Source organism: Centroberyx affinis, unplaced genomic scaffold, assembly GCF_046629955.1.
Source record: "Centroberyx affinis isolate AG114_WGS23_722 - 3 ecotype Tasmania unplaced genomic scaffold, CSIRO-AGI_Caff_v1 ptg003702l_1, whole genome shotgun sequence".
Lineage (NCBI taxonomy): Eukaryota > Metazoa > Chordata > Actinopteri > Beryciformes > Berycidae > Centroberyx > Centroberyx affinis.
Window position 1 is genome coordinate 1 of NW_027281593.1, and position 26,111 is coordinate 26,111.

The 26,111-nt window shown below is 42.6% G+C and overlaps 1 protein-coding gene across 2 annotated transcripts in view; it reads left to right on the forward strand.

The window, feature by feature from the left end:
* Positions 1 to 20: 20 nt before the first annotated feature.
* Positions 21 to 26,111, forward strand: part of slc9a1a (solute carrier family 9 member A1a) — a 33,424-nt gene continuing 7,333 nt past the window's right edge. For both annotated transcript variants that reach the window (XM_071540636.1, XM_071540637.1), the window contains exons 1-10: positions 21 to 216; positions 12,366 to 12,838; positions 14,116 to 14,366; positions 15,874 to 16,091; positions 17,982 to 18,184; positions 21,539 to 21,628; positions 24,120 to 24,190; positions 24,405 to 24,581; positions 25,229 to 25,355; positions 25,803 to 25,904. In XM_071540636.1, the coding sequence (XP_071396737.1) occupies positions 78 to 216; positions 12,366 to 12,838; positions 14,116 to 14,366; positions 15,874 to 16,091; positions 17,982 to 18,184; positions 21,539 to 21,628; positions 24,120 to 24,190; positions 24,405 to 24,581; positions 25,229 to 25,355; positions 25,803 to 25,904 (1,851 nt within the window). In that variant the 5' untranslated portion in view covers positions 21 to 77. The remainder of the gene's footprint in view (positions 217 to 12,365; positions 12,839 to 14,115; positions 14,367 to 15,873; positions 16,092 to 17,981; positions 18,185 to 21,538; positions 21,629 to 24,119; positions 24,191 to 24,404; positions 24,582 to 25,228; positions 25,356 to 25,802; positions 25,905 to 26,111) is intronic.

Genomic DNA, 26,111 nt, shown 5'->3' on the forward strand with positions numbered 1-26,111 from the left:
TTTTGGTGTTTCTGGAGGGCTCGGTGCTCCCTCTCGGAGCTGCCAGCTCTCCGGATATCAGCCCTCAGGACAACAAAATGGACCACGACAAAGATGAGGATAAAGGGCATAACATCACAAAAAAGGCTTTCCCTGTCCTGGCCGTCGATTACAAACACATACACACCCCTTTCGAAATCTCGTTATGGGTGCTGCTTGCCTCTCTTATGAAATTAGGTGAGTATCAAGGAAATGTTATGTGTGCTGTTGTATACTGCCAGTAGCCCGGCGTCATGTAGCCTAAATGAGATGACCACTTTCAGGAAATGCTAGAGTTAGAGTTAGGTTATGTGGCCGGTCTACAGGTGCAGTCAGCACTAACTGGTTAATTAATTGCAGCTAAGTTGGCTCACCTTCAGTCAGTTGTCTTATCCTGCATTGTCAAGACAAATAGAGGCAGTATCAGTTTTATCACACTACTCTTTGAACCACAATCAATGTTTGAAGAGATGAATGGTAGTCTACTAAGCCCGGCAATAAAATAGTATTGGCCTCAGTCATTCAAGCAGAGACAGCATATTGATAAGCCAACAAGCAGCCTGGCCATAATGCAGATTGGAAGCCTGTTAGCCTACAACATTTTACGTTTACATTTGAGGAATTTAGCTGATATTCCCATCCAGTGACTGTCAGCGGGTGACACTTGGACAGGACATATGACAGTTGATGGACACACACTGGTTGTCACAGGAATCAAACCTATCATTTCACGGTTACAGTACAATCCACTAGGTCATTCTGCTGACTGTTACAGTACATCACATTTAAAGATACCACTGGTGTGCTGACACAAAGTGGACTAGGATGGCTCAATTCACTTGGTGACTCATATTCTGTCCAGGTAATCTATAGTGCTGGTCATGCAGATAACTTAAGTCATCAGATCTGTCAGCCGCATGTGGGGAGGTCCATTTGCCAAAGTTGTGCTTACTCTTTGGAACTTGCTATACAGTGTTAATGCATGACTAAGCAGGCTTGACGTAGCAGTCTGGGGTAGCAACGATTCGGCAATTTTCAACAAGGGGGTCTACCTCTGGCTACAAGGTCGTGAGGCGAGGCCTATGCAACAGTGTCCTGGAGGATGCTGCAAAAATATAAGAAAACAGAGACATAGATCCAGGTCACACACACGCTGACCAGTGATTTCGTCAAGTCACTTTTAGTTCAACCAAATTTGTGATTTTCTTTAATCTTGAAATGGGAAAACATTTATTTTTAAAATGGTGTGTAGGCCTTGGATGAAATGGAGAAAAACATGCCCCACTCAGTAACAGTTTACTTTAGAGCACTTTAGAGTTTGAATTGAGCCCAACTGTGATGCACACAAAAAAGATGCCGTGCTGCTCTCCACTTTCCTCTGTCGCTTCAATGTCCTCTATTTTCTCTCCCTGCGGTGCTCAGGCGCCTCTCCACTCCTTGGCACTCTCTTCTCCTTTCCCCTCTCCGTCTCTATACTATCCTGCCTTGCCCTCTGCCGTCGTCCCCTCCTCCTCCCTGCGTGCAGTGTGCTTTCCACAGGACTCTGCAGTGTCCCCTGCTGTCTTTTTCTGAGCGCCAGCAGCTTGTCAGTTCCCTGTGACATCATGGGCCTGACTGAGCACCAGCCTGTAGGCAAGGTGGGGAGGATACTGCCTCATCCTCCTCAGCGAGAAGCCTAATGTCTCTGGAAAGGGCAGGGTGAAGGACTGCCTGGCTTGGGAGGTTAACTGGAAGGAGGCAGCTGAAGGACATAGTGAAGATGAGAGATAGAGATAGATAGAGAGAGACAGAGAGACGAAGGGAGACGAAGAGCTGGATGGATGATGAGAGTGTATGAAACAGGGGGAGATAGCAAAGAAATGAGATTGAATGAGAGGGGGGATGTCAGAAGCAGTAGACATCGATGACCTTAAGCTTCTGATTATCCCTGAACTGCTGAAAATGGGCTGTTGGTAATTTGATGTGGCTGCTACACTGCTCAGCCTTGGCCTGTTTGTCTGATTCATGCTGATGGACCTAATATCTTACAAACCCAAAGGCACATCCACTGTCCATTTATCTCTTTAGCAGCCCTGTCTGTGCTTAACTGCACAGCCCAGCCCCTCTCTCCAAGGACTGTCTTTCTTAATCACTAGTATTTCTCTTGTATCGATTATCCCCAGCGCAATTCATATGAATCAGAATCCATGGGGTGTAATTTCACTGAAAATGTACCCTAAACGTGTGACCCTTTATATTTATTAGACATCTCTAATTGTGGCTTCTATAATTAGGCTACAGGCCACTGGTGCACAGAAATGAGCTATTCTTTATCAACCTGTGGCACAAGAGCTATAATTTACTAGTCTGCAGCAGATGCCCACACAGTCCTTCGCAGGTAATGATCCAGTTGAACCTTTCCTCTATACAGTGAACTGAACCTAGCCATATAGGAAAGGTGTGTTTGAAAGGAATCTCAGTTTAGCCTAACTATTATCAGGAAGAATCTATGTTAACAAGCCATTATCTAAATGACCTTGTTTCACATTCACTGTGTGAGTGTAATATGTAACATATTATAGAATTAGCACACCACACACACACACACACACACACACACACACACACAAAAAACTGCACTCTTCCCCGTCAGTTGGCGCCAAAGATGATAGTAGTAGGCTGTAATGCCAATAACAGTTTATAGCCTCATCATCCTTCAGGCACTGAATTTCACATTGTACTGTCGGCTGGGTTAAACCTGACAACGTACAGCAGTAATATGGGGGTTGGCGGTGGGACACACGTCTTGCTAATTCCCTGGTTATAGGTGGCTATAAAGCTCTGTGCAACGTGCCTGGTGTGTCACGTTAGTCTCCATTTACAGTGCAAACATGGCAAAACAATTTGAAGAGAAGGCGTGTGTTAAGGAAACCCACTTTAACACTCTGTGAAGCCTACACACCTCATTATATTCAGAGTCGCTGTTATCTGAGTTTACTATTTGTCATGGTGGGGGCTGGACTGCAACCTGAGCCGTGATTGCCTTGTCTGGGAGTGAAGAAAAGTGAGAGAATGAGAGTGTCAACTCCCCCTCCTTTTGCTTCCATCACAGTAAATGAATTAAAGTCCAAATGAAATGAAAAAAATTGCCTTTTCAGTTTGTTAGATATAATTTTCAATGCCATAACATACACCTATTTAACAATAATCACAGATTTTTGAGCAAGCCCGCCCCTTCAACCCTCCCATCATATGAAACCTCCCTAACAGATATCCCATTGGTTTACACTGTTATTTCCTGTCCAACATCCTGTTTCAACCGGACATTCGTCAAATTAAGGAAGCAAGATGCTCTCAAAATGCTGTTTTATTGTGACTTAAAACAGGAGCATGATTATACATTAGAAAATGGCATCATATATAAGCTATGTTGAGTCAATACTAAGTCATACATGGTGTATACCACAAACATCAAGGACATATTAAATATTCATTTACTAAATCAATGAGAACTAGACATTCAGTTGACACGACACACTCTGAATGACCCTGACGTGACACTTAATTAGCTGTCACACCCTGCTCTCCCTTTGAATTATGTGTAAAAATAAAAATGGGATGATAGAAAGCTAGCTCATACTGTCCACTAAACGTAGCCTACAGTTAACTAAAGTGTTAGCATGTGCCCTAGGAAACCAAATGATAGAAGTGAAGTGGCTACCATTATTCTTGTTGCACGTTAAATTGATCCAAGAGCTTATATGACAAAAAAGTGGGAGTATTCCTTTAATTCCTTAAGAGTTTCTTTCTTCTAATACCTTGAGGCCTTGAGAGGTTTCAAGGAGTGTGTGAGAATTTTCTAAGTAAATAAAAACTAGTTGGCATAAAACCAAGATTGGTATCTCAAAATTGCTGATTGCTCAGATTTCAACCCCAACCCCGTTTCCCTCTGTTACTTTCCTTCCCTGTACAGTTGTAGCAAGACCAATGTTTCAGGCACCAGCCATTATTGAAGTGGCCAAGCCATGCTAGGCTTTCATTGATTGAGGGAGCACATAGATGGAGATTTTCCCTGTAGTACTGTCAGAGCCAGAGATGGTAACCAAGACCTAGGCTTAAACGCGTGTATTGTTTTGCAGTCGTTACCACAGAGGTAGAGCGTGTTTTGGCATTGCAGATAAAGAATTTGATTGGTCACTATCAACATAAGGTTTGGGGATGCTTTTTATTACCAAACCTACAGTTAGCAATGGCGGTTTTAAGTACAGAATGACTTTTAGTATATTATAAGTATATTGGTAAAAATACTCAAGTAGAAGTACGGATTTTTGTAAGAGAGCGAGCAGTTCATTCATCCTTTTTAATATTTTTATTCTTTAAGTAGATAGTAGGGGAGATGCAGGAGGGAAAGCTCTCGTACCATTCGTCCCTGGACCAGTGGGGGCACACATGGGTCCAGAGGAGGGTGACCACTCAACTATGTCTGTAGTAGAAACTCAGTAAAGTTGCATTACTCTGCTCAAGTGCAGTAGAGTAATGATTAGTTGTAACAAATTACTTTTCCTCTACGTTGGGCCTAATATCAAAAAACACTTTCACTGTAGTAACCTTCGTCAAGGTTACAGCATGCATAGTCAGTCATAAATATATGCAATGACATCCAAAATTGCCCCCTCAGTGCCCATAGACCAATCATCCATCAATATTTAAAACAAAAAATGCTGTAATTGTTTTTTAATATGAAAGTTATCCAAGAGTAGCTGACTTTTTTTTTCCATTTTTGATTCATGCACATTGGAGTAGCTGCAAGGTAACACATTTTTGCCCTTTGTGACCCTCTGCATTACTAACCATGATTACGTGAACTCACATCTGGTTCCCACAGTGTATTATTTGTGGTATAGTTTGCAAAGGTCCACTACCTCTTGATTAATTCCATTTCTACAATCGTTAAGCTGGTTTTGTTTGCCAAGCAAATCGTTCACTAAAAGATAAGGCCACTCTGTACAAGGCTGCTTTATTATAGTAAACATACTTGAGATGATCTGAGATTGATGATAACAAGGGAGGGAGATCTTGCACATTATTGGATATCAGTGGGTTGACCTACAAAGCCACCTATAATACACTCATTGTACAGTATTTGTGTTTTATGGTCCCTGCTGCTTCAGGTACTGCATTTGGTTGATGCTGTAATTGGTCAAATCATTTTGCTGCTTCAAAGTTTCTTTTTATAATACCTTGAGACTTTGAGTGCCAGAATTAAACAAAGAATTGAGAATTAGTTTGGCATAAAACCAAGAGTTGTGTCTCAAAATTGCTGAACGTGGACACTTTGGCTGGAGGGTAGGCTGCACTTTTCTGTGAGATAGCACTGTTTTTAATAGAAGTGCATTTCATTACATTAAAATTTCAGGCACTGGGCTGACAACTCTTATCCAGAGCGACTTGCTATGGGTGTGCAGGTAGGGAGGGGGTCAGTGTCTTGCCCAAGAACACTTCGACAAGATGTATGGCTCTTGATTTAATAAGTTTGCTGTTGCAGAGATCAAAATTCAGTCTCTCTAACCATGAAGCCACCCTGTCGCCCAATTAGCCATAACATGACAAAATAGCCTTCCAGTAAATTATTGCATTCCAAATACAGAAAAGAGAAACAGAAGAAAAGAGAAAGAAAAAAGAGATGGAGTGTTGGTTTTGCAAACGAAGCCAGCAGCACTGATGGCGGGAACAGATATCTTTGTAGTGAGTCACAAAGAAGTCCAAAGTTACAGGAGTTTGGCTAACCCTACCTTTCATCATAGCGGCCTCGATACTGTCTTAATCTCTTAATGACTGTGGGAGAGATTGGGTAAGAGAGGTACATCGTTGGATGACACACCCTCAACACAGTTTAAGGCAATACGTTTCTCAAGATGTACAGTTTACCTATACCTATCTAAAATGTTTTTATTTTGGGTTTAGCCTAGCACACTGAATTTCAACTGGGAGATGAGTTTGGGTTGGGGATGCCAGATGAAGTTTGGAACATGAAAAAACAATCTTAATAAAGAAATATATGCTCATGCCTCTAATCTGTGAAATAAATGTTTTTTTGCCCTGTGATATAATAAGATTATTCAGTCCATATGGTACTTATTCAAGTGAATAGCCTTAAAAGGGAAAATAGATTGATTGGTTTGACAGTTTACCATTCTGTGCATGCATCACGGAGTCGCGAACGTAATCATAATTTTTAGGGGTCATGGGCCAAAAACATTTTGAACCACTGGCCTAGCTCATAAACATTATCCCTAACTCCAGTGGTTTCAACTGAGACAGTTTATTTTCTGGCTTATTTTCATGGCCTCATGGGTATACCAATGGCTTTGAAACAACCTTCTTATCTTAGGTATCATCGTCTTTTCAATGACTCGCTGCAATCTCTTTTTCTTATCACAACAGTCAGGTAAATCTTCACAGGGCACTCCGTTTCTCCTATTTAAATCATCAGAGATGGCGTGTAAACATCAGAAGGCTTATACATTGCCTTTAACAGCCAGACATTTGATATTGCCGCAGACATTTACTCCACTGAATTGCTGCATTGGAAGGTGTGTGTGATAATCGTAGTGAGGCTGTAACAGAGCCCTTGTTGTGTTCCCACTGAACCTCAACATTGCTCAGAAACACATCCTTGTGTGCCAGCAGTCTTTCCGTGCAGATATAACTGGAGACTTAACGCTAAAATAAACTAGCAGGCCATTATTAATAATTTAAACCAACACAAGTCTTACATAAGCAAGTCAATGCACAATGGCCTGCATCAAACAATCAAACAATGACTTTCAAACGTTTTTTATGCAGCACTAGATTGTCTGGAACAAGGCCTACATCAGTCTGAAATAAATTGTTTGCGTATTCTTTGTCCTTCCCTTGGACATCAACATGGGTATTGAACAATTGGTCAGTTTTGATGCCTAGGAAAAGAAACAAAAGAGGGGGCAGCTGTCTGATCATCAATCACCTCCCTCAACAAAGAGGCTGTGAAATTGTTTTCTCTCCTAATCTTTTATGCTTGCTTCATCCTTTGGTTGCCAGCATTGTACAATTAGTCACCTGGCAACGGGACACAGTTCCTGGCTTTGGAGATGATCTTTTGCCAGGCTATGCTGACACAGGGTACACATGCAGAAGTAGAAGAGCTGTTTGCAATAACCTTGCTGCATAAAGGCTTTCAGGAGGGAGTGGAGTAAGGACAGAGTGCCTGCCATTGTTGACATGCAGCCTAAAATGACCTGCCTGATCTCATAATTCAAGAATCTGACAGGTTATTTAATTAAATATATATAAAAGAAAACCAAATATGACATCCATATATTTTGATATATAAAATAAATATATAAAATATAAATGTAGAAGCATATATCTAAAAAGTAAGGGGAAAAAAACAGAAGGTACACTTAACACTAATCTCCTATGTGTCTTGACAACGGTTGTGTGTCATGAAACATGAGTTTTTCTTTCAGCCTCCCCCTTTTCACTATCTTATCTTCTGTGATATGGCTCTCTAGTTCATGAGGACCGGAGGCCTTAGTTGGAGTCATGCTGGAGAGATTTGAGAATGTGTGAGCTGTCACCACTTAGCCTTGGTTGGGTGCTTCAGGTACCTTGACAAGGCCTCCATTGACCACTGGCACTAACTGAGAGGGAGGACAAGACAGATCATTCTCTGAGAGAGGCCTTGCAAACAAAGCACATACTTTAGACTTGAGCAGAGTGAAATGTTCTTTTATGCCTAAATCTTTTCAGATCTGTTCAATACCCATCCTTTGCTTAGCTTTTTGTTCTGGGTCTTTGGTGTGTGTTGGGTTTTTACAGTAGTCATTTGGAAGGGTCAATATTGATCCTGAAAGGGCTCCTTATCCAGGAGCAGCGATGACTCATTCTCCTCCTGGTCGGCCAGGGTGCACAGTCTTCACTTGTCCCTCCTGGTCACCCATGAATGATAATGTGTCATTAAGCATTCCAGTCCTGGATCCAGTGCTCAGTCTGTGACCGCTCCAGGCACCAGCAGTAATCACTTTAGTCCATCCAATTATGACCTGTTTGCCATTTTCTTGGGGACTAGACCAGTCTTTCTTCATGGTTATTTGTAAATGACTTCCTTACACAGCTTTTGTTTAAACTGTCTTTCATTCTAACAATTTAGAGATGTTTTGCAGAGCTATTTGCTTTCCCCGAGGGTTGAATAGCACTGTGAGTTAGGCTAATGATTATCATTCCATAGCCTCTGTAGAAGTACGAAAATGCAACTTTACCATTCCAACGTGGACGGGAAACAATGACTACTTTGGATGCACAAAGCCAACAGCTGATGTGTGTGATGTGTGTGATGTGTGTGATAGCCCAGACCTTTTCAAAAACGAGGTTATCACAGTCTTCATACCCCTGCCTTTTCCAATTGCCTGTTTGAGCTTTAAATGACAGGTCATTGCAGGCTATTTATGGATCATGATTCAGGGGTTTAGAATCTGGGAGCCTAAAGTACCCTGGCTCAGGTTCATTACTGAAAGGCACTTGGAAGAACGCTTTCCATAAGCGACCATGGGAGTGAATATCTACTAATAATACCCCAGAGCTGTTTTCCCACGCCATCCTGAACTCACTGGATTCAGTTATGCGTGTTGCTTTTCAGAAAGCCTTGAAGTATGGGCAGTGGTATCCTACTGTAAGTTTTAAAGAACTGAGCTTGTGACCAGAAGGTCGTCTGTTTGAATGCTGCTGGGAAAATCTGGGAGGGGGAAGTGGATGAGACATGCTTTTTTGTTCCTGCAATGGTTCAGTTGTCCCAAAGCAAGAGAAACCCCAAGCTGCTCAGTGGCCACCATTAGAAAGTTTTGGTGTTACTGGGCAGCTCCCAGGTGTGAGTGTGTGGGTGAATGTGTTTGTGTAGCCTTCCCTACCACTGCAAATACTCCCCCCGGCGTTGCTGTAAATACGCATGTGTTCTTTGTCAACTTGCTTACATAAATAAGGTAAAAAAAAAACAGCAACTCATTCTCTGAAATTTCCCATTTACATGTATTTATTATGTATGTATTATGATAACATGATTGTTATGATAACATACACGATAAGCCTATCAATTCTTAGACATAATAGTAGTAAGTTGCATTATGTTGTCTTCATCTTGGACCTACTCTCTAACAATGACCCTTGCATACCATTTGTTTTTGTCAGCTGTATACAAAGGGTTTTTATTTTTGCTGAGTCTGTGACATTATGGCAATGCAAGCATAGGGCCTCATCCCATGAATACATTACCTGTTGCACCAGAAATGTAGAGCACAAGTCCCCTCGAGGTCTGATTCAGATAAGTGATGTGCCTTGTTAGCAGCAGAACTAGCTTTGTTGCTTTGGATCCAGTAACACGTGAAAGTATCGGATGCACTGCTGTCCACTGCCCTCTTTCAACCTGCAACAGGTTTAACGAGCTCCGCAACGCCACAGTTTTCCTGGAAGGCTCCTGATTGCAAGGAGTGCTAATAATTATTGACAGGGGAATTCTTAAGTTATTTGCTTTGCAGTTCTTGACATGCATCTTGTAATACCGCAAGGAAATAATAATTTCAGAGTCAGCCAGTTCTTGCAAAAAGTTTTATGCAAATCATTGTAATGAGTGAGCATTTTGAAGGAAGTCCTGTCACTGTAATCTGTACTATTCAGTTGGGAAATAATTAGCTTACTGGTGGTGTACAATTACACTTGTGGAACTCAGTGTGTGCCAAACTTAATAGAGATCTCTATGGTGTTGTCTATCCACCACCTAGCTATATATAGTCAAAGCATCTTAATTCTGTAACAGTGTTGATAGCCTTGATTTTGAAGCCTGCAGTAGATTCATGCTTTCTTCTGAATCAGCATTGTGCTTCAGATAGTCCCAGAACAAGCTGTGGAATTCACATTCACTAACCCTCCTCTCCACATAAGCCTTCAGGAAAAGGGAAGAGTCACACAGGGTTAATGTTTGCTGTTTTTCAAGCAGTTGTCATCAAAGCATCTTTGTTAGCCCACCTGGCTAGTTAGCCTCTGTGGAGCTGTGGGTGGTGCCTGTTTTCTAATAAGGTTCATTGAAAACAGAAGAGCACTCAGTCTCTGATTTATCTCGTTGTGGGGAAACTAGGCCTCCTCAGACCATTTAGCTAATACAGAGGTTCCTTGACTCGCTTGCCTCAGAGCTTACTCAACTAGAGCTTTGAAATGACAGCTGCATGCAGCTGTATTCTGAACTTCACAAACATGCACTTGTTTGTGAAACACTAAATAGTGTTATCAGGCTGCCAAAATGGAACCTCTGCCTCAGATGTCTTGTATTCCCACAGAGAACTTTCACATTCAGTGAAGACAGCACTGTAACGTTTTAATGTTAAAATGAAGTTTACGTGTAGTTCTAGCTCTTTACCCTCCATTATAAATTACCTTTTTTTTAACTACTTCCCATGGTGATTCTTGTCTACTGCCAGCATGTGTATGCGGCCTGGCCATTACATAAGCAGTGTGATCTGCTAATGAGTGCATATTAATGTGCTGCTCCACCATGCTCATAGTGTGAGATTTAGCAAAATGGAGCAGGCCTGAGTTGTTTACCTGCCTGCCCCTCCCCGCTTCACTCAGGAGGAAACACGCCCTGTGGACACCATGCCAGACGGCACCATCCACGCCTGTCCTGAAGAGCATGAGTATTGCAGCCATGGAGCTTTTTGATAGTTTGTTAATAACATATGCCACTGGGTGGATAGAACAATAAGTGCATACGTTTTCAGCATGGGTGGCCCCATTGGAAAGAATTGCACCCCTAACCCTATTGACATGCTCTACCCATTGAGCTACATAGGACCACATGTGTGTGTCTGTGTCTGTATATCTCTGTGTCTCAGTGGAAGTGTTGATGCCCCCTGATGCTGCACTATTAATTTAATGGCACTGTGCCATTTGGAAGGTGACATGGCCCCATGCTGCAGCAGTGTAAATATAGCTGGGGGAGGACTTCTCACTATGGGATGCACGCTGCTGCCTCTTTGAAGTCTTCATCCACTCTCCCTCGCTATTTATGTAAAGACTGCAGTTGTCCTTCCACCCCGCCATGTGTATACGTAGCCTTTTCTGTGTTTAGGTTTACATGTCAAGACTTCATAGCAGGCCAGGAGTAATAGGATTTGTGGGCTCCACACCATCTCAGATGCCCTTGACGAGGCAGACTTTTAGAGCGAAACATTTTTATTTTCTCCTTTGTTGAAATCCATTAGGCAGTTACTCTTTCAGCTTGAAAAGGCATTAATTTAGCTAACAGTCTCTGGGGACTTCTGTCTGAGCTGCTTATGTTGTAACAAGTGAGCCATTCTGCCTCAGGAGATAGTAGGTAATTGCAGAAGATTATTTGAATTATGTCGAACTCCTCAGAAATTGGATTAGTAAGTAAAAAAGCAGACAAATTAAAGTAGAAGCATTTTATCATTTCACCAGCACTACTTAAATTTCATATAGGTCCATCTCTTGAATGTAGGCCCTTGGCAAATGTGTTTGATAAAAGTCAGCCTGGACCTGTTGGACAGTCACGTGAGATGTGTCTAGGCTGTTTTGCATATCATTTCCATTTTTTCCTTTAGGAAGTCAATAGACCATGCAAGTTAGCCATGTGGCACACCAGCAACAGCACAACATACACTCCTCATATTCTTTTCCAAACTCTTTGACCCAGTGGGCACCGTAACAAGAGTTGTCTTGGTGCTCAGTCTTGCCAACGTCCATATCCTTCAGCAGCTGTATCTGCTACAAACAGACAAGGTGTAGTCTGTCTAGGTATCCAAATGAATGAAGGGCAAACGAGCTCTGGCATGTCCAATCAGCCTGGAGGAAAATCAAAAACTATTTTTATAAAGTAGCTAGAGTACAGCTTTTTTTCTTCACTTAAACTGTGTTATTGGGGTACGTTACATAGTCTAGCTCTGCACCGTGAAAGTGGCTGCTCAGTGTGAAACAGAAATTGGAATTTGATGTGTTGGTGGTGCTGGTACTCGTACAAGTGTGGTATGTCACAGATGATTGTTCTTATAATGGTGCTCATCTTCAGTGAGTTTCAGGTGGCTTTTGCAGTGCTTTTGAGTTGCCTCTTACAAAGTTAGAACAATAGATGGGAGCAGTGCCAGATAATGTTACAAACACACACCGCCTATCTCCTATTACTCACACTTACTCCTGCACACACACAAACACAAACATCGTCTAGGCCTAACGCTTTCTAAGATTTATGCCACGAATCCTAAATTTCCTTGCCAAATCTTCCCTCTCCCTCATTCTCTCTCTCCCCTCCATCCCTCTCTTCCCAGGGTTCCACCTGATCCCTCGCCTGTCCAACATCGTTCCGGAGAGCTGCCTGTTGATTGTGGTGGGCTTGTTGGTGGGGGGGCTCATCAAGCTGGCCGGGGAAAAGGTCCCCCCGGTGCTGGACTCCCAGCTGTTCTTCCTCTGCCTGCTGCCGCCCATCATTCTGGACGCCGGCTACTTCCTGCCCATCCGTCCCTTCATGGAGAACCTGGGCACCATCCTGATGTTCGCCGTGGTGGGCACCCTGTGGAATGCCTTCTTCGTCGGGGGCCTGCTGTACGCCGTGTGCCAGATCCAGCCGGCCAACCCATCCAACCTTAACCAGTTCGAGCTGCTGCCCTGCCTGCTGTTCGGCTCCATCATCTCGGCCGTGGATCCCGTGGCCGTGCTGGCCGTGTTCGAGGAGATCCACATCAACGAGCTGCTGCACATCCTGGTGTTCGGCGAGTCGCTGCTCAACGATGCTGTCACTGTGGTGAGTGATTGGGATTGGGAGGAAAGTACATTGCGGGTAATGGCAGACGTTCATGATTCCATTTGCTTATGAAATCGCATTCATTATTTTATCAGCACTCCTCTGAGGTAGACTGGTGCATTGGAGTGATTCTGAATGTGCAGCTTCTTCCCATCCATTTGGCACTTGGAAGCAAGACTGCATAAGGAAAAATCGATGTCGCAATCACATGCAGTGCAACACCCGAAAGGCATACAACTTTTTATTTTTTTTTGCAAAATATTTTTATTGAAAACAGTATTAAACGACATAACAATGAGCATATGGGTGTACATTTTAGATTTTTTTACTATATAAAAGAAAAATGACAGTAAGGAACACACACATTACGCACATAAAAGAAAAAGCATAAGAAAAAACAGCAAAAGCAAAAGTACAAAACCCCAAGAACCCAAACACACCAACATTTACACACCCCACCCTGGCTCAGTAATAGCATACAACTTTTCCCCTCCAGGACAGTTACAGGATGTGTCCAGTATTTAGAGGATGTTGATCAAAGACACGTGTTATTGTTCAACATCCTCAGGTGTAAGTGTGTGAATGTATTGCCCACCCTTTCCCTGCAACTACTCTCCCAGGCCAAGCAAGTACTAACCAAGCCAATATCTTTTTACCACCAAGCTGAGCCTTTAAAATAATGGCAAGATTCAGTAGTACCAAAGTTGAGACTACATTATATGTGACTCATGTGCTAATGTGATTGGCTGTTAGACTTTTGGTTTTGGATCCGTGATCTGCTGTGACAGTTGGCCTGCTTTTTGTGTCATGTGTGCCCTCTCCAGAGGCAAAATCTATTTTCAATTAACTTCCATCATGACTTCTTTTTTCCCTGTTCCTCTTTTGAAACACAATGGCTTTTTTGATTCACAATAGCTTAGTCGTTGGTGTAGGTACACTTAGCCTAATTAATTTTGATTACTGTTTATCAACACATGAAACACAAAACTATTTTTGCAGGTTTTTTTTGAGTCAGTCATAAATAATTAAACGTATCTGTCTGTATCTGTATCTGTCCTTTCCCATATATCTTACACAATATCCTTCCTCCCCAACCATTCTTTTTCTCTTTTCCCCAATCTTTTTGCTTATCTACCCATACCTGACCTTCCCTTTCCCTCCTTACCTTACCTTTTAATTTTTTCCTCTTTTTTCTTTTTTTCTCTCTCTTACTCCTTTACCCACAATCTCCTAACATTAACCATTGTCTCTCTCTCTCGCTCTCTCCCCTCCCTTAGGTGCTGTACCATCTTTTTGAGGAGTACTCGGGTGTTGGCACGGTGACGGTGTTGGACGGGATCCTGGGAATCATCTGTTTCTTTGTGGTTGCGCTGGGCGGCGTCCTGGTGGGCGCCATCTACGGCATCCTGGCCGCCTTCACCTCACGCTTCACCTCGCACACGCGTGTCATCGAGCCGCTCTTTGTCTTCGTCTACAGCTACATGGCCTACCTGTCGGCCGAGCTTTTCCACCTCTCTGGCATCATGGCGTGAGTATGGAGGGGGGGGACAGAGACAGAGAGAGAGATAGAAACAGAACAAAGAGGCCAAAACAAATCCGCACTTTCAGATGCTGATAGTCAAGTCAGGATCAGGGCGTGGGGAGTGTTAATCCAAGAACAAACATATCTAATCCAGTATCTAATCCAGTCATATACTGTGCACTTTGTGACCTTTGGAACACTTCAAGTTTCCTACAGGGATACCAGTGACTTGATTTTACATTTCTAACTTATGCTATAACATACACCATTTGGTGGCCGCTTTTATCCAAAGCACCTTGTAGAACCATGAGACCATACATTTTTAGCATGGGTGGCCCTAGAAGGAATTGAATCTCTAAACCTGGCAGTGTTAGTGCCATCCTCTACCCAGTGACCTATATAGGACCACCATTTCCAAATTGAGAACCTACTGTATTACCTCTCCTCTGGTACCTATGAAATACCCTAGCTGTGTCCGGGATGTCAATGTTGTATCATGTGTTCTTAAAATATGTGTCTTCCTTCACTGATTGGATGTCTTGGCCTATATATGCAGCCTTGCCCCAGCAAAGGCAAATCCATTTCAGCTATTCCCGCATGACAGTAACTCACCTGTACATCCTGGCAGGTCACACAGACACTGTATAACCAGTGGTATAGTGAATGACTGATCTAACTGCAGCCAACCCAACCCTCAATTTATGGCCCGCCGTTTCCTGAGGACTGGCTCCTCTTCCAATACATATCTCTCCTCCCTCATTCCATTCCTGCCGTTTAGGGTCCTATGAGTTATGGATCATGCAGACAGGAGGTAAAGATATATTGAGTCTCCCTGGTGTGTCAGGGCCGATGGGTGTGTAGCTACAAGGACAGTCTGTTCAAAGGCCAGGGGCCCTCAGCCCTATCGTGCCGCACATCATAAACAGAGAATTTGGAGAGGTTCTTTCATATCATCTGTTGATAAAAGAGACATGAAACAGCTTACCAGTGTCAATTCCTTTTATCACTTCTCCCTAATGCCCTTAAAGCCAATCCAATATTGCCGTTGAGGTGGAATGATGAGCAGCTGCAATGGCTTACATAACTTGGATGGCTTGATTCATTTTTTTGGTCTCCACATTTTTGGCATGGGAAAATGGCATGATAGTAGAACGGAATAGAGAAGTGGGCACCAGACTGGGTGTCGTGTGTTTCCGTGATCAGTATGGAACTTAAGCCGGGAAATTGGAGCACTCGTTATGTAGTAACCTCTGACATCACTGTTGCCGTTTGTTGCTGCAGAAGAGTTGAACCGCTGTTTCGTTCAGATTGCCTGTTCCCATTTAATTCCCAGAAGCAATAATCAGTGATTTGCCAATGTTTGCTTTTACACTAAAACCATCAAAAGCTAGACTCAGAAAGAAGAGCAAACATTTTCTTAGGAAACCATTCAAATCTCATAAAAAAAAATAAAAATGTTTACTCACTTTAATATCCCTTCAACTGAGCTACCATTTGCATCTTGTCCTTACAGGCTGATAGCATGCGGGGCAGTGATGCGACCCTATGTGGAGGCCAACATATCCCACAAGTCCCACACCACTATCAAGTACTTCCTGAAGATGTGGAGCAGCGTCAGCGAGACGCTCATCTTCATCTTCCTGGGCGTGGCCACGGTGGAGGGACCGCACTCCTGGAACTGGACCTTCGTCACGGTCACCGTCGTCCTGTGTCTGGTGGCGCGGGTCATAGGTCAGCGCTACTGTAGTGTTTCCCATACGTTCTTAACGTATATGTGATGGCAGGGTGGGGGTGTGTGTTACGATATACATTAAAACGGAAAAAACTATGCGCATGCAACACAGGAAGCACTGTTAGTATTGTGTCAGTTTGGGGGACCTGCTGTTTGATGTCATGGTAGGCTGCCAAGTACTGTACATAATTTGTTAAGCAATGAGCAGAGCTAAAAAAAGATGAGATGTAATATGCTAAGAAAGGCTTTGCGTGTGAATATAAAAAAAAAATGGTCTTTGTTCTCAAAAAGGGAAGTGGAACTCCGGCAGAAGTTGATGTTGCCATCACTTTTCGTAACACCTCTGTGAGTGTGTAAGAGGAAGCACTGCTGAGGATTTCCATATTGACACCGGCTGTCTCAAGTCCTTCGTGGAAGATTTGCCGTGCTAGATTTATCAGGGCTGTTAGAGGGAGAGGGAATGAAAGTGGAAGCAGGAGGAGGCGCGTTGAGTCATGCGTTCCTGAGTTCTCTTATTTTCCGCCTCACTAGCCGATGAGTCTTTAAACAAACTGTCCAAACATGATGCTGTTTGTGATGATAATATTCATCAGATGACTGAACATAAATGATCGACGGCAAACACAAACATGATATACTGTCTGTGACTCTTAATTTGTTGTTGCAAAGAGTCACAAACTCATCACATGATAATGCTACATGCATCATATGATAGGAGAGCTTGTGATTGAAATCAGTTTAAGTTGTAGTGGTCAGTGGGTTTGTGGTCACTTCAGCTCCTACTGAGCCATGTCACATAAGTTATTAACACACACACACTACCAGAGAGTAAACTCATATGACTTTCAAATGCTTTCCTATTGTCCTTACACCTGCTGCCACTCACTGGGGCTAATTCATAAAACTCTGCGGTAACAGAATAGCAGCACGCAAAATCTGCACCACAGTAATTTACCCTGATTCATAAATTTACCACACCCGTGAATACCGTGACGGAGCCACATTATTTATCGTCAGCTGCAGCCCAGGTGATAGCCAATCACAACCAACATGTTAATTAAGCTTTACATATGCAACAGTCCGCCTGTGTGTCAATGAGCAGCAGAGACCCGTTAGAACGGCAGATGAACCTCTTCCTCCTCATGCGCTCCTACTGCTGTAATTGCAATGTTGGCCATGATAAACCGAATGTTTATGATGTCACTTACTGGCCGATGGTGATCTTCACCTGATGAAGACCTACTGTATCAAAACGTTGTAAGATAAATATATGGGAGCATTGGCAGCAGCAGCGTTCTCTTTCTTACATAGGCTACTTTAGCTCTACTACACTCCAGCACCTGCTAAAAAGTTTATGGGACATGTGTATGGTCATCTTCTCTTTTTTATCATGATAAACTGAATCAAATCAGATGGAAACTGGCGTTTACAACCGCAATCACAGCCAGTGTGTGAGTCATATTTATTAAACATTTTCACGTTTCCAATGATAATTAATCCCCTAGGACACAATGTGACTTTATCTATTGATTTTTAAATAATTTACATTCATTTTCATTAGTTAACATTCATTTCTACAATATACCGTCTGACTAGAACAGGTGGTATTTTTTGCGGCGCGATGTGCTTTTATGAATCGCTTTCCCAATCTGTAAATGATCAAAAGGGGTGGAAGAACGGGGAAAACGGTAACGCAAATAACGTCCCGATATTTCACGTTTATGAATGAGTCCCATTGTATGGCCCTAAATGGTAAACGCCATCACATCTGGCAACTAAATAGGCCAAAAAAAAAAAAAAATTTTGCAAATATTAATTGACCCGAGTCTGTTACACACATACACACACGCCCACTCAAACCCAGTTTCTCATTACATTGTCCTTTCCAGGTGTGGTTGGTCTGACCTATGTGATCAACAAGTTCCGCATCGTCAAGCTGACCACCAAGGACCAGTTCATTATAGCCTACGGTGGCCTGCGAGGAGCCATCGCCTTCTCCCTGTGCTACCTGCTGAAAAAGGAACACTTCCCCATGAGAGAGATGTTCCTCACCGCCATCATCACCGTCATCTTCTTCACTGTCTTCGTCCAGGTACTGGGACACCGTCTAGTCTGTTCTGTTCCCCTCTCAGTAGACTGTGTTGTCACATCATTGTAGAGTTGGACTTGTTTTTCAGTCTGGCTTTTTCTTTTTCTGAAAGAAACTTGCGCACACTGACTCTCACTTGCAGTTAAAACATGTTACCAAGGATAATCATACATTCTTTCAGTCGTATGACCTTCCTCTGGTGCGCAATTATAAGTAAGAAATGTCAACTATATTCGAGTTTGCAAAGGAGCTCTGCTTTGAAGCCCTCATAGAGTCTTGTCATAGGCGTCTGCTTGCTGATTCAAATTCAAAGTCAATTTATTCTGATCAAATGTAGCACTTACTTGATCTGCCTGTGGCAGCCAGGCAGAATTTGTTATTGAGGATATTTCGCTGAGTGTATCCAGTTGGAATTTTCATTAGGTGGCTGTTTGAATTCACACTGACCAGCGCACTAACAAAATGAATATGGCACAAAGTACAAAAGCTTCATTTGCAACGGCTCAGTAACACTTTGTGGTACGTAGTGACCCTGTTGCATGCTGAGGATCGAACATCAAAGATGTTTTTACACATTTTCAGGAAGAGGTTGGTTTTGTTGCTTTGTCTAGAAATAGGACCACAAGTGGTCAGTTTTCTTGGTCTGTTTTGAAGCAAACAGCCTGCTGTGCTGGCGTAGGAAAATGTCATTCCAGCTGTCACTTTGAAGTGCACTGACAGGCAGGCAAGCAGATTCACATGCAACAGTAAAAAATGGCCAAAAGGAATACACAAAACAACAGATATAGACATGCATGGACCACTTACATTCCTTTCCTTCTCCCTTCTTCTTCTTCGTCTCCCCTCTTCTCTTGGTGTGGACCTTAAGAGAAAACATACAAAGAAGTACATAAAAACAAGACAAAGACACACACACACACACACAAACAAACACATGCACACTCTGCGGACACTGCAATAAACACACACAAGCAATAAACACACACACACATATTATTATCCGTTGTCCATTTGTAGCGGAGCACCACGTACTGCTTCTGCCCAGTCCTGCCGGATAAACCAGTCTCCCTGTGAAGCTGTCAGAAGATGTTTGGACGTGCATCATGTGGATTAGGCTCAGAATGGCAGCAGCTAAAATAAAACCCTTTAGATGTGTTCCCTCTGCAGAAGCCAGGGTAGAAATATGTTTTATTCATGCTGTTAGATACAGCGCTGGCAGCCTCTGATGCTGAGACAGATGCAGACTAGGAGGTGGGGCATCTTTCACCTGCAGTATGAAAGTGTGTGTGTGTGACCAGACGTCCTCACAAGGACAGAAAGATGAGGAAAATCCTCCAAAGTGAGGACATTTTGCTGGTCTTCACTTCTTTAAGGGGCAGGTTTAGGGTTACGATTAAAATTAGGATTAATTGGTGGGTTTTCGGTTAAGTTTTGGGTTTGGGGGTTTGAGAATGAATGTAGTCGGTCCTCACAAGTACAGCAATACAAACCTGTGTCTGTAAGTGATGTGTTATTGTGTGGTTATTGTGTGGAGCTGGCATACACATGAGTGTGATAAAGTTTGCATGCATGCATGGTGGCGGGACAGGGTATTATTTAAGAACCGGAACTTTGTGTCATCCACTTAGGCTATTACAGTTAACCAGATTGGCAGGCTTAATCTTCTTATGAGAGAGAATGATATGCTAAAGCCTCAGACACACACACACACACACACACACACACACACACACACACACACATGCACGCATGCACACACAGAACCACTCCCCCTAAAATGCTGGCACAAATTCAAAGGATTGCTATAACCAGCACTGCAGTAATGATGGAAACTGTCTATTGCACCAATATGTCATCCAACAGTGGTAAAACCTCTGACTGGCAGGATGTTGGGTTAACCCGAAAGGCCACATAAAAACACCTGAATTACGGAGAGTTTCATTTATAGGAAAAATCCACCCTTCCAGGGTCCATTTTGTTGTTTGGTGATATATTTTTCTTATTCCTGTGGATAACTGGCCAAACGTAGATGACGTCACGTCACATCAAGATAGTTCTAGTGCAGTTACAAGCTAGTATAATGGGAGAAAAAAATTCAGTGATCTAAAACATCAATGGTAAACATCAGGTTTTGGTGTCAGTCCCTCAGAATCAAAGAGTAAGGCCTTCTATCTAGACTCACCATTTTGCACCGACGTTCATCAGTCATTCAGGGAGAAATCCATTGTAGAAGAGACAGAGAGACCAATTTCTTCACTGACAGCTCCCTCAAATCAATGCAACCACAAGACACAAGGGGTGTGATGCTCACTTTTTCTGGACTGGAGGAACTCGCTTTCTTGCTCTTACTATCGCTATCTTATCTCTATCATTATTGCTCTCTCCACCTACACATATAACCCAGCTGAATACAAGTCCAGGCACATTCACTGGGGGTTTTCAAAAGTAATTCTAGGAAATGCAAGAAATCACTAACTAAAGTAGAAGTAGACAAGGCAGGTTGAGGGAAAGTGGATACAACAAAAAGGTAAACGCATAAGTAAGACTGAAGCCAGGATAGAAGTGATGAAGGATGCAAAATGAAAGACAGAATTGAAAGGGAATTGAGGTTTGTTTTTTATTTTTCCACCAGAGTTGTTGGCTTATCAACATGACAGGTTTTAGAAATGCTTGCCCACCTGCTTCAAAGACGCACATACAGTATACACAAGCGCACACTCAAATGTACGCACACATAATGTTGTTTAAACAGACTTATTTTTTATGTGTTTGTGTATGCAGTTGTTAGTCAGTGACCCACAGTAAGAGCCCCATGGTTACAGATTGCTGATATTAACATAACACTTACTTTGTTTTACTGTCACTGAAATCGCATCGTTCTCTGTCTACACAAAACTGCCCAGTTGCAGCAGTTCAAGATTCGAATTTGCCCTACACCCTTCATGGGTACATATTCAAAGAATGTCTCCCCAGGGCACAACTCTTGGCACTGGGAACACAAAATGTTATTGATTTTAATCATATATTAAAAGCCTGGTGAAAATGTCTCCTCTCCCATTGCATAGCACCCTTCAGAAGTCTGTAAATACTTTTTGGAATTAATGTACCATTTGCTTGTGTGCGATAATATGAGCTCAACCGGATTATATTTCATCATGCTTCAAGCATTTTGCATTGGGCTCCGATTTGCAAAGTTCTACAAGATGTTGATTTTAAAATGCTTATGCAAATCCACATAGAATCCTATCATGTCACTCCCTTGCATAAACTGGGATAGCATAGCCTCATCCTGTCTTTGGTCAAGGTCAGGAAATGCATGCAGTGAATAATATTTTGCTCCTCTCCTCCCTCTCGCAGGGCATGACCATCAAACCCCTGGTGGAGCTGCTGGCTGTGAAGAAGAAGCAGGAGGCCAAGCGCTCCATTAATGAGGAGATTCACACTCAGGTACCACCGTTGACCCTTGACCCTCCTCAGCCTTTACCGTCTTTTGTCCCTCTAGGAGCAGAATCCACACAAGTAGTATCACAGTCGCTGATGCTTTTGCCTGTAAAATTGATGGGACTAGACACAGAAGATGATGAAATTTATCCTTTTGTTGTAAATATTTTGAATCACTTTAGAGAACATGTTCTATATACATAAAATGCAAAGTATTGTGAGGCATGTAGCAAACCACAGACAAATCCCTTCACTTCCACTTCCACTGAACTACCTTGTTGACAGCATTGCATCCTTACTTCCTGTTGTTTTTACTTTTCATTTGCTGTACTCACAAATAGACAAAGAAATACTAATATTTCTCTTAATAAGCATGGGAGAATGCACAGCAGCACTAGCACTAGCAATTTAATTAAGTCATAAATTGCTTCTGTCATGGTATGACACATTCCTTTCAATTCTAGTTATGTAAAATGCTGAATGTTTTTCCAGTAACTTGCATCAGAACCCACTGTCAAATTTTGATTGTTGCTTCCCCCTACTGGCTGCATGTGGGACCATGTTTTAATGTCGTACATGCATTGCTTCCATAATGAATGTCAAACCACAGACTTCCATAACAACTCAGAAAGGTTCCTCTCCTCATTGCTCTGCAGCCCTATTCCCTAACAGCATGTTAGAGTGGCCAGCATGGTCCTCAGTCCCTGAGTGGCTTTTTAAGCTATTAATATAGCTTAGATAGGCGCACACACGTGCACACACACATGTGCACACACTCACATGCCCACGCCGCACACACACATATACACACACGCATATACACACAGAAGCGGTGTGTGTCTCTGGGGCGTTGTGGTGAGTCACCAGTGCTCCAGGCTAGAAGAGCAGGCTGTCTTAATGGCTTGTCCTCTACTGTAAAACACCAGTGATTGGAGTCAACAGAGCTGGCTAAGGGCACATTCATTGTGGGCACGAATCCAAATGGAGCGCTATCGGTTCCTCTGGCATGGTGGCTGTTGATTTATTTTTTTCAATTTTCATTGTCCTGTTGTGTTAAAAACAGGACAGCGCTGTGTGTCTTTTCAACTACCTCTTTTTGATTCTACTCGCTCCATTTGCTCTAAGTGGCATTGTTTCTCTGAGAGTAACTTCACTGTCCCTATTAATAACGGGACTTTTTCCACCCATCGCTTCTGACCCTCCACCCCCGGAGTGCTGGCCAGTTTTGCTATGAATCAGTCACCTCTGGCAAAGTAAAAGTAAATGTGTGGTTCTGCTTAATGGCTTGTTCCCATAGCAACATGGCTTGTCAAACTGTGAGCCGTAGCTGTAATCAGAATAGAAGGACAACGCTGGGCTGGCTGCAGACTAAACAACAAATCTGTCAGTACATTTCCCTGGTTCTCTGGGTAGGCATGCAGCCACTGGTGATGAACACTGTTCGATGAACCATCTGGGTTGTGGTGGTTTTCTCTCATGAATTTCATAGCAATATTACATAAAAGGGCATTCTTTACTGATTAATGGGTACTGTGGTGAAACAAAAGGTATTTTACAGCCGAGTAATGTAATGTGGACAGCACCAGAGTACTCATAATCACCCTAAACAACGTCCTTAATGGTGTTACAGCTTTTACACCACATTTACCAACGCATGTGTACTATGAACATTTTGCCTCCAAGTGGTATGTAAACATGAGAATAAAAAAAATAGGAGAAATCAAGAAATATCACTAATTAGCTCCCTGTTCTGCACTGCGCTTGGTAAAAAGGCTTTCATGTAGTCTGCACCCACTGCATTACAGCTCATTACAGAATAATAAAGCTGTCAAATCTGATCTCTATGCGAAAATGTAAAATTCTTATGAAGGGCCTGGAGACGGACTCTGTTGGAACCTGTCTTTGTTCTGTTTATCTATGAACCTTCTAATAGTTTGATACATCTTTCACTTTTTATTATTTATACTGTGTATTTACATTGTTTTTAGGTTGCTTGTAACTTTTATGTTTGTTTTTGATGCTGCTTTCTTGGCCAGGTCTCTCTTGGATACAAGATTCATAATCTCAGTGAGATTTACCTGGTAAAATGAAGGTTAAATAAATAAATGAGAGACAGAGTTGGCACTGCAACCAATAAAACACCGCTACCCATTCTTTATGGGAATCATCAGCACAGGAGGAATCTCTCTTTGACCAATCAATCAAATTGTCAAACTGTTTTAGTACAGACATCTGTGCCTATGGGCTTTTCCATTTTGGTAACATGAAGCCTAATATGAGGCCCAGTAAGACTGACATATTATATACAGACTAGTCAGACATATGACAAGTGTTTGTATATTTCTTGCCTGCTAAGCCGTATGATAGAATAAATGAAATGATTCATCAGAGCTGGCTAACCGCCAAAATGAGTAAATAAAATCTGGACTTTGCGTAGTCTGTGTCTGTTCAGCAACAGCTTTTAACGACCATATTCTGCCTCTTTTTTTATCCCCAGTTCCTGGACCACCTACTGACTGGAATTGAGGACATTTGTGGTCACTACGGACACCACCACTGGAAGGACAAGTATGGATTTTAAACAGTGATTCATATTCACAGTTTGCAACTTGCTGTACATTTAAGGATTCACAGTGATGCATTTCCTCACCCGCCCCTCTCTCTCCCTTTTAATTTGCACCTTCTGTCCAACCTCTCTCGCCTGTCTCTCCCCCTCCTCCTGTTGCACCCACCGTCTCTTTTTACTCTTTTCATCCGTCTCTACCTCCCTCCCTCCTCCCAGGCTGAACCGCTTCAACAAGAAGTATGTGAAGAAGTGCCTGATTGCGGGCGAGCGCTCCAAGGAGCCCCAGCTCATTGCCTTCTACCACAAGATGGAGATGAAGCAGGCCATTGAGCTGGTGGAGAGCGGAGGGGGGGTCAAGCTGCCGGCCGCCGTGCCCTCCGCCGTCTCCATGCAGTGAGTAGCCACACTCTCTCTCCAGGGTATCTGCAGGTCCTTAAAACATCTGAAGGTGTCTAGATTTAGATTTCTTAAATACAGTAATTAGTGGTCTTAATTTTTAACCATGTTAATGCCGGTTTATTTTCTGTTTCTGTTCCATTTTCATGCAGCTATAAAATTAGATACAGATATTGACATTCTTTATATTTGGTGATATTTCGTCAAGGCAGAGTTAGAAAGTAAGGGAAATTGCATGAATTGTGTAGTTTCCTCAAAAGATATAAATTACAAAATGTAAAAGCTAGAGACACTTGGTTGGAGACACTGGCGGAGACATACTCATCCTGTTGTCAGCAACGTTGTAACCATCACTTACTAAAAAGCAGTCAGCACCACCAGCTCGACAGAAACAAAAATTGCGCTTTCTCTTTTCCCTCTGCCTCTCACAACAGGAAACATGGGAAATAAGATTTGAATATTTTGACAATTAACATAATAAAATGTCACGCATGTTTTCAGAGACGACGGGGCATCTCCCTAAATGCGTTGAGAAACCTGTGGGTGATATATTGATTTTCGCTGCTTATAATGTCTCTATTTCGTTTTGCATCCATTCAAACACAGATTTTAATAGTAAATACATTTTTCTGCATCTCTCCCAGGAACATCCAGCCCAAGAAGCCCCCCCCTGCCCCGCCTGCAGAGAGGGCGCTGCCCCAGCTGCCTAAAGGCCGAGAGGAGGAGATCCGGAAGATCCTCAGGAGTAACCTTCAGAGGACACGCCAGAGGGTAGCGCCGCTCCCATATCAGCTAAAACTCTATTGATTTGTATTGATTCAGAGGGTGTCGCTATTGTCATATGAACTAAGACCATATTGATTCAGATAGTAGCACTACAGCCGTATTAGCTAATTCTGTATTAATTGGTATTGAGTTAGGTCTGAATCAATCAATAGCTCTACTTATCCATTAACTAATACTGCATTCATTTGTACTGACACACAATGAAGCAGTTAGTTAAAAGTAGTTAAAAGTATTGTTCCCTTGTGGTCACCATGGTCTGAATGAGCAATAGTGCCCCTATGTATAAAGATTCCCCCACACACTGATTCTTCTCTGTACTTTTTTATCATTATTTCTGTGTGTCTTTGAGATGAACCGATGAGTGCAGGAACCTTTTTTTTAGATGATCGTCATGAATTAAGTATTTCTTAACGTCTGTCTCTCCCGTCCCAGCTGCGCTCCTACAACAGACACACTCTGGTGGTTGATCCGTATGAGGACGGCTTAAACGACCTCCTTCTGAAGAAGCAGAGGATGATCGAGCTGGAGAAGAAGGTACTGTATGATTACCAGTGTCAGTGAGGGCAGAACCTCTTGAAACACAGAATCAATTTCAAAGCTCATTTCGACCAGTAGCCAGCACCAAAGAACTCTGAGCAATTGTGTAACTGCTATAGTTAACATTGGCATTTTATGTGTGTAGCAGACACTCTCATGCTTCTGGCCTATAACCAGTGCTATAGTAGAATACATTGGAAGCTT